Source organism: Crinia signifera, chromosome 2, assembly GCF_055691185.1.
Source record: "Crinia signifera chromosome 2, ASM5569118v1, whole genome shotgun sequence".
NCBI lineage: Eukaryota > Metazoa > Chordata > Amphibia > Anura > Myobatrachidae > Crinia > Crinia signifera.
Genome location: NC_139218.1, coordinates 27,266,561 through 27,280,895, shown reverse-complemented (window position 1 = coordinate 27,280,895; position 14,335 = coordinate 27,266,561). Strand labels below are relative to the sequence as shown.

At 47.6% G+C, this 14,335-nt stretch overlaps 2 protein-coding genes across 5 annotated transcripts in view; both read left to right on the top strand.

Moving 5' to 3' along the window:
• Positions 1 to 14,335, top strand: part of TIAM1 (TIAM Rac1 associated GEF 1) — a 244,461-nt gene that overhangs the window by 145,131 nt on the left and 84,995 nt on the right. For all 4 annotated transcript variants that reach the window (XM_083171844.1, XM_083171841.1, XM_083171842.1 and 1 more), the window contains one exon: positions 11,650 to 11,822. In XM_083171844.1, coding sequence (XP_083027970.1) covers positions 11,650 to 11,822 — 173 coding nt within the window. The remainder of the gene's footprint in view (positions 1 to 11,649; positions 11,823 to 14,335) is intronic.
• CHST14 (carbohydrate sulfotransferase 14) lies at positions 8,997 to 11,112 on the top strand. The gene has a single exon (XM_083171839.1). It carries the CDS (start codon positions 9,236 to 9,238, stop codon positions 10,331 to 10,333), a length of 1,098 nt encoding a protein of 365 aa, XP_083027965.1. The 5' UTR covers positions 8,997 to 9,235; the 3' UTR covers positions 10,334 to 11,112.

Below are 14,335 nucleotides of genomic sequence, written 5' to 3'. Positions count from 1 at the left end.
GCATCTGATCGCATCTTTGGGTGCCCTTTCAGCACCTGATGTCGCATGCCATCTTGCAATGGCACATTGGGTGCTGGAAGAGGGCGGGCAGGGGTCAGCAGAGTATAGTGTAGTGCTAGCGGTTGTCAGGGGTCGGTTGTGGCGGTAGAATTGTTTAAAACACTGGGCTGCCCTCTGATTAGCTGAGAGAACTCAGCCAATCAGTGGGCAGCCCAGTGTTTTAAACAATTCTGACTCCTTAGGTCTACACCATTAGGTCGACTTGCATTTAGGTTGACCTGACTGAAGGTTGACATGGGTTAGGTCGACAGGGTCATTAGGTCGACAGGTGTTAGGTCAACAGGGTCATTAGGTCGACAGGCATAAGGTCGACAGTGAAAAAGTCAACATGTTTTTTTTTTTCTTCAAGCGTCGACACAGTCAACATAGCATCGGGCACGGTGCCTCACTACGCTTGGCACACTATTTTATTCTCCCACCACGCCCTAGTGGATGGTAGGGCATGAAAATACCACCTGTCAACTCATAAAACAGTCAAATTACCCCATGTCGACCTTTTGCCTGTCGACCTAATGACCCTGTCGACCTTATAAAAGTCGACCTGATGACGCTGTCAACCTAATTACCCTGTCGACCTTCAGTCATGTCGACCTAAATGCAGGTCGACCTAGTGGTGTAGACCTAATACTTGTAGACCTAAATGCTGTAGACAATATGACCGTATCCCTGCACTACACCCTTCCACGTATCGCTCAGTTTGTGTTCCCCACATAAGGAGTATGTGCAGAGTTCTTCAGATCTGAGAACGTCTGATGTCTGTGATGATCTGTAGCGGTCACTCTCAGGGGAACCTAATAGTCGGGACAACGCCTTCCTGTTCCCGATGATACAGAAACTCCATCCAAGCTTACTCTTAGGACAATTTCTCTAGTACTTACAGTTCGGCTGTGTGTATGTATGACTTTTATAAGGGGATGCGGTCATTTGGTCTACAGCATGGGTCCTCAAACTGCGGCCCTCCAGATGTTGTGAAACTACATATCCCAGCATGCCTTGCCACAGTTTTAACACTCCCTTATTTATAGCAAAACTGTTGCAAGGCATGCTGGGATTTGTAGTTTCACAGCATCTGGAGGGCCGCAGTTTAAGGGCCCATGGTCTACAGCATGATGGCCGACACCATTAGGTCGGCATGGGAAAAGGTCGACATGGTTCTAGGTCGACAGGTCGTTAGTTCGACAGTGTCTAGGTCGACAGTCAAAAGGTCGACATGGGGTTTTTCACTGTCTTTTGTGCCGACAGGTGGTATTTCATGCCCTACCATCCACTAGGGTGTGGTGGTAGAATAAAACCGTGCTTGACACATAGCGAGGGGATGCGGTGTATTTTAAACTGTGTCCATGTCGACTGCGTTGACATCCAGGTAAAAAAAAAAGTGAAAAACCCCATGTCGACATTTTGACTGTCGACCTAGACATTGTCGAACTAATGACCCGTCGAACTAACGACATTTCCACCTTTTCCCATGTCGACCAAATGGTGTCGACCTAATGACTGTCGACCATTATGCTGTAGACCAAATGTTCCCAACCCTTTTATAAGGATTCTTTGCTTTAAATGAAAGAAATGCACATTGCTCTCTGATTGCATTGCACATCATTGCATCTTCCTCAGCAGTTTGCTGGACAACATTGCTTTACGTCATGGTTTAAGGTTTCACATGGGAGCGGCCTGATATTCTGACTCTGGTTTTCGTGCTGTCATAGATCAGAGCAGACTCCCCCTCCCTGTCTCATCTGAGCGAGAGCTGGCTGACGTTCTGCATTCAGAAACACCTTCTCCCATCTGTCAGTCTGGGGAGTCGTTTGGGAAGTTGGCTCCTGCTGATTGGAGATGGTCTGAGCTGTCCAAACCTGCCCCAACTTCTGTAGTTGTTGCCCAGTTCTGAAAACTCTTTGAAGTGTCTGCCATGATCCATTGCTTACAGTATGTATTGGGGCCGAGGATACAACAGGAATTTTTCAGTTGTTGGGAAGGTTAAATGTTAGAAACTGTAAGACTTATCTGAGGGTCGTTTGAGAAGTGTGGTAATTTCTATGAGACAGCATCACAATTCCTTTAGTGACGCAACACCTCAAAAGTTCCACTTTACACCAGCCAGACTGCAGCAAGTGATGGTGAGTTGTTCACTTGCGGTAGTCATATGAAACAAGCCGTTTAGCAGCTGCGACAAAAATTAACATAAATGACCTCTATGTAATCAGCCGGCAGAGCTGAGAGGGTGCGGTGAGCGCTGCTGACCTGGCCGGGCAGTGTACTTACACATAGCAGCAGCGGGGACGGGCAGCGCAGTGGCGGCTATTATATTTTTAAAATACTTGTAAAATGACCGGCCGCTCTCTGATTGGCCGGAGAGCTCTCAGCCAATCAGAGAGCGGCCGGTCATTTGACAAGTATTTTAAAAATATAATAGCCGCCACTGCACTGCCCGTCCCCGCTGCTGCTATGTGTAAGTACACTGCCCGGCCAGGTCAGCAGCGCTCACCGCATGCGATTAATCCCATGTAAAAAATGGCACATCAAGTGCCAAATTGTATGTGAGCCTCCCGGGGAGCTGCCGGGCGGCTCGCAGGTAAATTGGGTCCGACTTGTCCCTAGGACAAGTCGGCCTAATGTATGGGGGCCTTAAGAAATGAACCCTTGCTCTTGGTCACCTTAACCATACACAACAAATATTACACAGTGTAGACGCAAGAGACGATACGCTAGCTGCTCAGACTCAAATGCGTCTGGTACCTCCAAGTCGCTTCTTATGCGATGCTTGTCCCTTTCATAACCTTTGACCAGTTATCATTACACAAACCTTAACATGGCATGAGCGGTAGGTTATGACCAATGTCGCTAATGCGTCTGCATACGCCCACGGATATACTTGTGATTAAATATAGATATCACACTGAGGTAATAAGATTTACGGGTCCAACCCCGTGGGTAATGTATTTATTGTCTAAAGTAGACACAAGGGATAACAAAATGAAAGGGATATGCAAAATACAAAAATACACACAATATGGATATTATTTTAAGGGGAACAGTAATACATAGATATACAATGCAGGTTACGGCTAACACACAATCGCAACTGAGACAGATTCTAAAAACAGCAATTACCATCAAGAGGAGCAGACACCACCACCGCACAGGGAATCTCTGAGGCCTCGGAGATTGTGTTCTACAAAAGATCACAATCCATCTCCCCTCCCGTGGCCTTGTACCAGACTTTTTAAAGTAAGGGGGAGTGGGGACCTGCTGAGATGCTATTGGGTGCTGAAAGGGGACTTGACATGATATCATTGGTTTCCTTCTGTTCACGGTCCCGTTGCCTGACCAATGAGAATCTTCTTCTGGGTTCTTTGTCTTCGTTCTTGGGGAGGGAAACCTTAGAACAGGTTTGGACAGGATATGTGGGCCATGGCTTTACTACACAAAGGTTTATTAGATAACATTGACTTGGATATCGGTGAGAGTCAGTATAGCGATTGTCTCCTCTTATACCGACCTCGGCCACTATTGACAGCAATTGTGACAAAAACAAATAGTAAACAAAGTCTGGGTTTATCCATGGGGACACGGACACAAGAGGGAAAAACATGAGGGAACATATTAAATGAGAATTTACCATTAACGTATCACATCCGCCCTTGTCCGTTAATTTATGCTAATAAGACGCAAATGCGACTGAATATTGCGTAAAGAGCGGTCGTACTACGCTAATGGCGTAGTGATAGAAATACGTTTTCCACACATCCCAGGGTGCCTAGGCACGCAGCCCGAGAAACACAGGGGCAGATGTATTAAGCCTTAACAAGAGATAAATGCAAGGGTGATAAGGAGAGATAAACATCCAGCCAATCAGCTCCTTAAGGCCCATACACACTTGAAGATTTTCATTTCAAAAGACTTTGCCAAAATCTGTGATAGATATATCTTTCACCAAAGTAAGTGCGTACACACTGAGCTATTTTCCCCAAAGAGCGAGAGATTTTCAGGAGGCGAAAGACTTTGCTGAAAATCTTTCATTTGAAATGGGCTGGGTTTGAATTCCAAGGGTTCCATACAGATGGAGACGGCCTCTTTCTTGCAGGGGCTGGCTATTCTATCACCAGCGGCTGGCTCTCGCCAGGGGACGTGCACGTATGAGACACTTGCGTGCGCCCCGTGGCTATGAAGCTTTCTCCGCCATCTCCCCCGATGCACCTTGCCGCCCCGACGCAGCGCCGCCGTCAAGGGACTGCCACCAATGTATATTTATTTAAATGCAGACCGCCCACCTATGTATTTATTTAAATGGCATGCAGGGACCCACCAGCCCCTTCCCTCCCTCGAAGCGATGCGGCTGCATAATTCCCCTGTGGAGCAATGCGGCATGGGGGAATATATATATATATATATATATATATATATATATATATATATATATATATATATATATATATATATATATATATATATATATATATATACACACACACACAAAGGGAAAAGCTGCACTCTCACCCAACAGATGCAACCATGGGGTGTTCAATTAAGGCACACAAAAGTATGTGTGTCAAACACAGTCCCCTCACATCAATCAGTGGGGGAAATTGAACACTCTCCAATTAATATCATCAGAAGACTCATGTAGGTATTAATCCAACTTAAGTGCTTTATTCCTTAGATATGCATGTCCCCATTTTATGCTCTGACATTTCGGTCCAACATATGGACCTTTATCAAGGAGCTAGAGTCATCAATAGTGTATTCAATCAACGAAGTATGCGCCCAGCAGTGGGGTAGATGTGGCCTGCTGATCTACCCCACTACCTCCAGTCAGAGGTGTGGGGCACTCTCCAAGACAACATCACTCAGTTGGGTGTTGTCAAATCAATATGCGTTTTATTCCAAGGTGCATAAATATTTATTAATCCATAAATTTATATTCAAACATTCCCCAAAAATTTATGGATTAATAAATATTTATGCACCTTGGAATAAAACGCATATTGATTTGACAACACCCAGCTGAGTGACGTTGTCTTGGAGAGTGCCCCACACCTCTGATTGGAGGACACTCTATATTGTGGGTATCACTACCCTTTGTCGGGCATCCCATTGTTGCCATTTTGGTTTCTCCTCCAAAAGGAATGGAAACACTGCAGCAGGATAAATAGTATTTATTAGAGCCTCAACGGCTCGTTTGTCAAGAGGCAAACAAGACAGGTACAGGCAGCAGAATTACAAAGGATCACATACATCATTACCTTTTTAAATGTTACCAACAAGCGCCAAATCAGTCTCTCCACGTGGATCACGGCACAGCTGCGGCCGGTCAGGCACCCGGGCCGGGTATGATGTCAGCGGCTCTCACCCACAACACCGTCACCCTGGTAACCTGGCCTGCGCGCTCAGAAGCTCATGACGTAGCGGCACTCACTCGGTGTCATGGCAACCGGACGCTGCCCAGCTGATTACCCGCACAATGTGCCCCAGTGTGTGCGGCAATCGGCTGTCAGTTTCAACCAACAGGTTAACATCAGCAGCTCACACCCGCTTAGCCAATCCTGTTGACAATCCTCCTTAACACACAGATTGCTTGCACAAATAAAGTACATATATACAGTAACAGTAATTCATAAATACCTTCGATGTATAAACAGAATCGAGTATAGTCCACTGGCATATTGCACATATTTAACCAAACTTTTATAGCACTATAAGAGTACATAAAACATACGAACATTAAAGTGCACCACTTAAAACATGATAAATAGGCAAGTCGATTTGTAGGCTCGGTTCCCCACTGTCGCCCCGGACGGCTCCCACCCATCGGGTTAGACAATGGTTCATCCCAGTCCACACAGACCGCCTCACTCACGTTTTTAATCACAGAATAATCCATATATTTCTTAACTGTTACTGGACCATGGTGAACTAACAAGAATAGTTTAGCATGTGTCTAAAATATATATGTCTACAAAATGTACATCAAATCAATATGATGCACATAATTAGACACAAAAAAATGTGTATATGTTATATATATGTGTGTGTGTGTGTGTGTGTGTATATATATATATATATGTGTGTGTGTGTATGTAGGGTGGCGGGCGGCTCTCTCGGACCTTCAGGTGCGTGAGGTATCAGAACAAAGACCTCACAGCCAAGTGTAGATACGTTTCAATATTTAATTTCCTTCAGGTACAAAGAGTGCCGAGCAACCTGCCCACACACACACACACACACACACACATATATATATATATATATATATATATATATATATATATTATTGATGCATTTAAATTAATATATTGGTGGCAGTGTGCAGAAAAATATACACATTGGTGGCCAGGGGGGCGGAGCCAGCAGGGTGCACTGTGTGGAAGGGAGCAGTGCTGTCTGCTCCTGTGTTGAGCAGGGCGAGTCGCCGGGAAGCAGGAACAGCAGCCAGCCGGAGAGAAGATGACTGGAGCGGCGCGCTGTGGACCAGCTTGGTGAGTATGACAGGCGAGGGGGTGGGGGGAGGCAGCGGGGCAGTCCGCCAGGCTGAAAGTGGTTAATCTTTCAGCCCGGCAGGCGTACACACATGGCGATGATGGATGAAAAACCATCCATCATCACCACCACATCTGATAAAACCAGCAGATTGAACCACTTAACTAGCGATGATGCGGGAGCGCGCATCATCGCTAGTCGGCAATCTCTGGGGCATACACACTGGGTGATTCTCAGCCGAAAATCGCTCAAAATGGCTGTTTTGACCGATTTTCAGCTGAAAATCGTTAAGTGTGTACGGGCCTTTACTGACTTTTTTCAAACACAGGCTGTAACATGGCAGTTAGCAGGTGATTGGCTGGATGTTTATCTCTCTTTACCACCCTTGCATTTATCTCTTGTTAAGGTTTAATATGTCTTCCCCACTGCACTAGTGGTCTGCAGATAGATCTCTCAGGAGATCAGGCCATTTGACTTACACACTGCCCGATCCTTCGTGACTGGTGACTAGGGAAGCCAATCCCGGGGCATTTTTTCAATCCCGGAATTCGGGATTGAAAAATGCCCGATCCCGGGATTGGCTTCCCTACTATTAAAAACCCACCTCGGCCGCCCCGCATATTTACTTACAGATGCGTGGTGCGGCCGCGTGGGTGGGCGAGATGGGGTGATGGAGCCCGGTCTGGTCCACTGGTGGCCCGGTGTGCCGGCAGGTCCGCTGGGCGGGCGGGCTGGTTCGGGGACAGGACGGCTGGGTGGGCTGATCCGGGGACAGCCCGGGCTAGTCCGCTGGTGGCCCGGTGTGCCGGCAGGTCCGCTGCTGGGCGGGCTGGTCCGGGGACAGGACGGCTGGGCGGGCTGATCCGGGGACAGGATGGAGGCAGACAGCCTGTGCGGCCTGAGCAGCATGACCTCTGACGTCATCACGCTGCGCAGAGCCGCATTGCCCGGGATGGGAGAAGCCGGGCAGCTGCTGAGCACCCGCTCAGACGCTGCCCGGCATTAGACTGCGCATGCGCAGTCTAATCCCGAAATCCCGGGATTGGAAACCTGGTGTTTTGGGGGCCAAATCCTGGGATCCCGCGGATCCCGATCCCGGGATTGGCCACCCTACTGGTGACACAACTGACAGTATGTACATTCTCCTGCCCAGTTGAGCTGTCCTGCTGTGGGTGTACGGGCAGCTGGTGGATCCCCGTACACACAGTTCAATGCGCTGATATATCGGTCATTGGTTGTGTTACACAGCCTATGCAATTTGTCACAATATGACGTCATTCACAGACATGTTGCCGGTACACACTGGCCGGTCCCTCAGCAATATATTACCCAATCATTCTATCTAAACATCTATTGCTTTCTGTTGTCAGCTATTTGTTATGTTGGATCATGTGAAAGGAAGAACTTTAAATTCCATTATCTTTTATATCTTTCCCGGTATCTGGACGTTAAAATTCCCTGGGACCAATATTAATGATGTCCCCTCTCTGCAGTATTTCTCTCTCTGACAGGTGCAGTCTGAAGGGCCACCCAAACCAACTGCGATGTGCATTCATCCTTCTATAGAATAAAATTACTATTGTGTGTCTTAAATTGATGATGATGATGATTGCAATTGGATTATATATAGAAAACACCAGTGACGTATCCTAATTACCTGCTGAAAATTAGGTGCAGATAAAGCAGGTATTTTGTAATGGAATGCAATGCAATGGTGGTTCCGGGTGATAGATCTACAGTTTGTACTCTATAGATCGAAATAGACAAAAGGTCGACATTGGCACTAGGTTGACCAGCATTAGGTCGATATTGGCACTAAGTCAACATGGTCAAAGGATCGACATATGGTCAAAGGTCAACTTGAAAAAATCAACATTAGTTTTTCGCTATATTATTTTTTTTTTTGGGAGTCTGTCACACTTTTCCATACATGTGGACTACAATTGGGAAAAGTGTGCCAAGCAAGGCACCAGGCCCAAAGCATGGTGAGAGCATGCGTTTCACCTATTGGGGGGTCCATGTCGACAGATGTTAACATCGATACTAAACAATGTGAAAGACTCATGTCAAACTTTCCATGTGTCGACATGCCTACCTAGTGCATGTCGCCCTATTGACTATCTAATAATCCTCACTCCCCAACTTCATAGTATATGTATAGATGTATTATGTATTCTATGCAGTAGTTATGAATGTCTCGGTAGTACATACTGCTGGGACAGAGGAGTAGATCCCTTGCAGCTGCCGTAATGATGACTGTTCTATGACTACTGTCCCCTCCAGTCCCAGCGTTCTGTACGAGTCTGCAGCGCAGCAGCCAGATGCGGCTCCCGGGAACCAGCATAAGCCATAACACTTAAGCCCGTTCCCCGGACTTCTGCAAAACTAGCCAATGGGAGTCCGGGGGCGGGTTTAAAAAGCGTGTGTTATGGCTTATGCTGCTTCCCGGCCGCCGCCGCTGGAATTCCCCAGTGTTCTGTAGAACGCTCATGTTACAATCCGCGGCGTTCTCTCCCCCTCCCCTCCCGACACATCGCACAGCCCCCTGCCACGGCGCCGAGGATGGCGGCGGCCGCTGTGTAGCTGATGCAGGCCCGTGTGCCCGGGACAGGAACCCCCCGCTGCTGGTGCACCGATGCCGGTCCTCAGCTGCCCCTAGCGCCCTGGAGGAACGCGGTGGCCTCCCCTCCCCAGCCAGATGTTCCCTCAGCCTCTGTACCAGCTACCTAAGGGCTTCCCCATAGGTGCAGAGACCCTGAGGAGAATGCCCTCTCACCCCAAACCCCGGCCCAGGGGCCACAGCGCCCTCCTGCCCTCCATGATGATGTTTGGGGTGATTGTGGCATCCAGCGGGCTACTCCTGATGATCGAGAAGGGCATACTTGCCGAAGTGAAGACCCCTCCGCCCCGGGGTGACCCAGCATGGCGCTCGCAAAGCCGGTCAATGGAGGCCGGGGAGGTTGATTTGGAGACGCAGGTCCTGCGGGAGATCAGGAACAGGACCATGAGCAGCATGTGCAGGCAGGGGAGCATGCCGCACAGTGTGTGGGAGCTGCCAGGGGTCCAACGGCGAACCCTGTTCCGGCATATACTGGTCAGCGACAAGTACCGCTTCCTCTACTGCTACGTGCCCAAGGTGGCTTGCTCCAACTGGAAGAGGGTGCTGAAGGTGCTGGACGGCCACCTGCAGAGCGTGGACGAGCGCCTGAAGATGGACCACAAGAGCGACCTGGTCTTCCTGGCAGACCTGCCGCCCGAGCAGGCGCAGCACCGCCTGGAGCATTACTACAAGTTCCTCTTCGTCAGGGACCCCATGGAGCGACTGCTCTCTGCTTACAGAAACAAGTTCGGGGAGATCCGGGAGTACCAGCAGAAGTACGGTATGGAGATTGTCCGGAGGTACCGGGAGAACCCCGGCCTCTCCAAGGGGGATGACGTCACTTTTCCAGAGTTCCTGAGGTACCTCCTGGACGAGGATGTGGAGCGGATGAATGAGCACTGGATGCCCATCTACAACCTGTGCCAGCCCTGTGCCGTGCGCTACGACTTCATAGGCACCTACGAGAGACTGCACCAGGATGCCAGCCATGTACTACACAGCATAGCCGCGCCAACGCACATCCAGTTCCCGGAGAGGCAGGCCTGGTATAAGCCCGTCACTAAGGAGACCATCAACTACTTTTTATGCAACACTCCGAAGGGACTGATCAGAGAACTCTTACCAAAGTACATTCTAGACTTCTCCTTGTTTGCCTATCCATTGCCCAACATTACTAGTGAATACTGTAGGCAGTAAAGGGTTAAGACATCTCGGGCTTCAATTTACAACGGACATGCTGTATCAACCTGAAAGAGACATTTCCTACAGCAGACTATCAGATTCCAGTAGATTTTATCAATTGCATTCTGTAGAACTTATCAGTTACATTCTATGTTCTCCCCTGTGTCACTTCTGTCTGTCTGCCCCTCCCCTTTAGACTGTAAGCTCTCACAAGCAGGGCCCTCTCTCCTCATTTGATTTTTTCCTCTTAATGCCCCCATACACTAGTACTATGTGGCTTTTTCACACGATTTTGACTCATCGGGCCAATAAATTGTGTGAAAAAATATACAGTATGTAATTTACTTGCGAACCGATGTGCGGTCTCATTCGGTCAAATCTGGAGAGTGACCTGGCTGCCACAAGGATACATTGTGTTCTGGAGCAGGGTACGGCATCACATACAATGTATCACGTGTGATCCTTGCATCCTGGGAGCCCCTCGTCTCCCCAGCCTGCAGTTGCTACAGTATCGCATTTGAGGCTGCAGGCGATACCTCGAAGCTAGTTTATGGGTGTATTTTTTATTTTACCTAAATACTCCTTTTTAACAACAACACTAGCCCTCGGTCTCTGCCCCTATTTCAGTTTCCTGTCCCCTGATGCAATTTATTAACCATGTACTTGTTTTAAATTGCCTTGCACTGCAAGTTGTTTTCTTACTTTTTCTCACTTATGTATTTTGTTAGGCGCTGCTGAACCCTTGTGGCGCCATATAAATAAACCAATGTTAATAATAACAACCGTGCTGGACATTAACCTTTTTATTGATGCCTGAATGTGTCTTTGTGGACCGTATCCATATGGAAATAAGCCTCTTTCCTGCAGTAGTTAATAAGTTGGTCTAAAACAGGCATGTCCAAACTGTGGCCCTCCAGCTGTTATGAAACTACTCATCCCAGCATGCCTTGCCATAGTTTTAGCATTCCCTAGTAGCAAAACAGTGGCAAGACATGTTGGGACTGGTAGTTTCACAATAGCTGGAGGGCCATAGTTTGGACATGCATGGTCTAATATCTTGGTAATCTCTGCAGTCTAACAAATAATGACCGCTTCCTTTATGTTAATGGCCTACGTGGAGACAAGTGGCCCGGTTTTATGGTTTGCTTCTACATGGTGCCCTCTACAAGCTGATTGGTTGATGCTTAACCTGTAAATTGAAAGGATATGATTGATTAGTGCTTTTACAGATTACTCTTTCTACAAGCTTGAGTGCTCTATGTTGCTCCCTTCACGCTTCCACCTGCCCTCACTCAAGTGTGATTTTCTCTCTCTCTCTTTCTTACTTGCAGGGTGTACTCTGTTTTTTTACGAGGGCGATGGGCGATCTGGGATCGACAACAACAGTATCCCGAAGCACGCTGTGTGGGTGGAGAACAGCATTGTCCAGGCTGTGCCGGAGCATCCCAAGAAAGACTTTGTGTTCTGTCTGAGCAACTCTCTCGGAGATGCTTTTCTCTTTCAGGTCAGTAGGCTCCGCAGCTGCAATGAATCACATTAACCCATGTGTGCAATGTAGTATTTATTTATGTTCTTTCTAATGGCTTCCTACCTTTTTATACTAACGGTGAAGGCCCGAATACACAGGTCCGATTTCATCCAATTCTGACAGTTTGGGCCAATATATAAGATTAAATCGGGCCAAATCGGAGGTTTGACAGCTGATCAGATGAGCATTTCCATGTGCATCGTATTAAATCCTGTAGATCATATGTGCAGCATATTCCGAAATAGGATCATCAGTGGCACACCATAGGTGCCCCCGCAATATATGGCATCCGATTTCCCTTAACCCCTACCCCCTGGCAGCTCCCTGGGGTTTTTTACATGCAATAAATCACGTAAGATTTATAGCATTTAAAAAATGGCACATCAAGTGCAAAATCTGATGGTGTCCTCCCCGGGGGAGCTCAAGGGAAAACAAGTTCGACTTGTCCAGGGTGCCAGTCGGGATCCCGACAGGCATTTTCCCAACGTCGGGATTCTGACTATCAAAACACTGACATCCGGGTTCCCGATGGCAGTTGGCTATTTTCCCCTTGTGGGGGTCCACGACCCCTAGGGCATAAGGTGGTCATGCGGAGGTGGGGGAACTCCTTTCTTTATACCACCAAATTATACCCCCTCCCCTCCCCCCATTAGGCAGAGACAGGGCCAGTGGTAGGGTTTTTGGCATCCCCCTGCAAACTAGAATGCTTTTCAGTGAAAATTACTGTGCAGGGCCAATGTGGAGGTTACAATGTTCCACCTCACCATGAGAGGTTGTGAAACTCCGTTCCACCCCGTTCCCCCTCATTTTAACCCCTGACGACCCCCATAGAGGGAGAATAGAATAGGTGGCTCCCGTAGAGAGCCACCCACAAGGGGCTTAGTTGCTCTCACTATACTGTCTGGGTCCGGCCAGTCAGGATCCCGACTATTGGACCCCTGTACCACACCCCTTGTCCAGGCATACAATGGACCTGTGTATGGGGACCTTAAGACACAGGCTGAAACTGGCGGCATTAGAACACGTTATGAAATTTTAATGTACATCAATCTTGTGCAGTGCATACACCTGCTCACTAGTGAGAACACTGGGGCAGACGTCTTACGCCTGTTGAAGTGATAAAGCGGAAGGTGATAACCAACCAGCCAATCAACTGTCATTTTTCAAACACTGCTGATTGGCTGGTGGGTTATCACCACCTGCTTTGTCAGCACTTTATCACTTCACCAGTCCTAATAAATCTGCTTCATTGTACACATACAACACACAGAATAATATATGTCACACCAGTTTGCATTGCAGTGACCTGTTTCTAGTCTATAGAAAGACCATGTTCTCTGGAATCGGATGTAATTCTGTCTCGGTATGCACCATAACGATGTTTTCGTGCATATGGTCATAAACTAGTATTTTTGAAGTCCATGACACAAAATCTCACCAGCCATATAACTAGGCCTGCTGCATTTCAATGTATTGACATCAATGCTGGGCTGCCCTTTCATTGTGCATTTGATGGGAACGCAAGGTCAGAAGGTTCCGCTCTTTGGTGGTGAGCAATGGCTTCGAGCAGGAACGGAGGACAAGGCAGTTTTTGGAAATGAACCTGAGTCACGAAACTTCCCAGACTATGCTTTTTTTCATTTGCATACAAGCCGAAGGTCACATTTCATGGTGGAGAGATTTGCAGTCTGTGCACATCTCACCGGCTGGGGAAATGCCACACTCCAGCTGCACCTGGATGTTTCTTCTACCCATATTTGGCTTGTTAACCAACCCATAATATTGAACCCTGTGTGTGTGTGTGTTATTCTGAATCCCCACCCCCACCCCCTGGTCTTTCCTGGTTTCTCTCTCCTGATATAGGCCCTTATTCTGGTTCACTCGCAAAGGCACATTCCTTCTCAAATGGACAAAATCATGCTGCACTGCAGGTGGGGCAGATGTAACTTGTGCAGAGAGAGTTAGATTTGGATGGGGATTTACTTCAAAGTGAGATCTATATTGCAGTGTAAAAATAAAGCAGCCGGTATTTACCCTGCTCAGAAACAAAATAACTCACCCAAATTTAACTCTTTCTGCACATGTTACATCTGCAGTGCGCACGGTCTTGTCCATTTGAGTAGGAATTTGCCTTTGTTAGTGAACCAGAATAATGGCCATAGATAGAGATATAGGGAGTTATCCAGATCTGAGCCCTGTTATGCAAATTCACATTGAGATCGATTATCGAAGGACTGCGTATATGTAAGGATTTTAGCGTGAATGCTCGAGGCCAAAATGACAAAAATAAGCAATGAATCTATTCACAAGTTGATTGACATTGAACCAGCATTTGTATGCATCACCCAGCCATTTTCTTGGAGTGTCTGAAAAAATTTGCAAGCGGCTTCAGGGGGAGGGTCAGCGACATCAGCTCCGCCCCCTATCATTGGTTTCTATCACACGCTTGTGGAAGGGTCTTGGTTATGCACAGACTGCACTCACCGGAA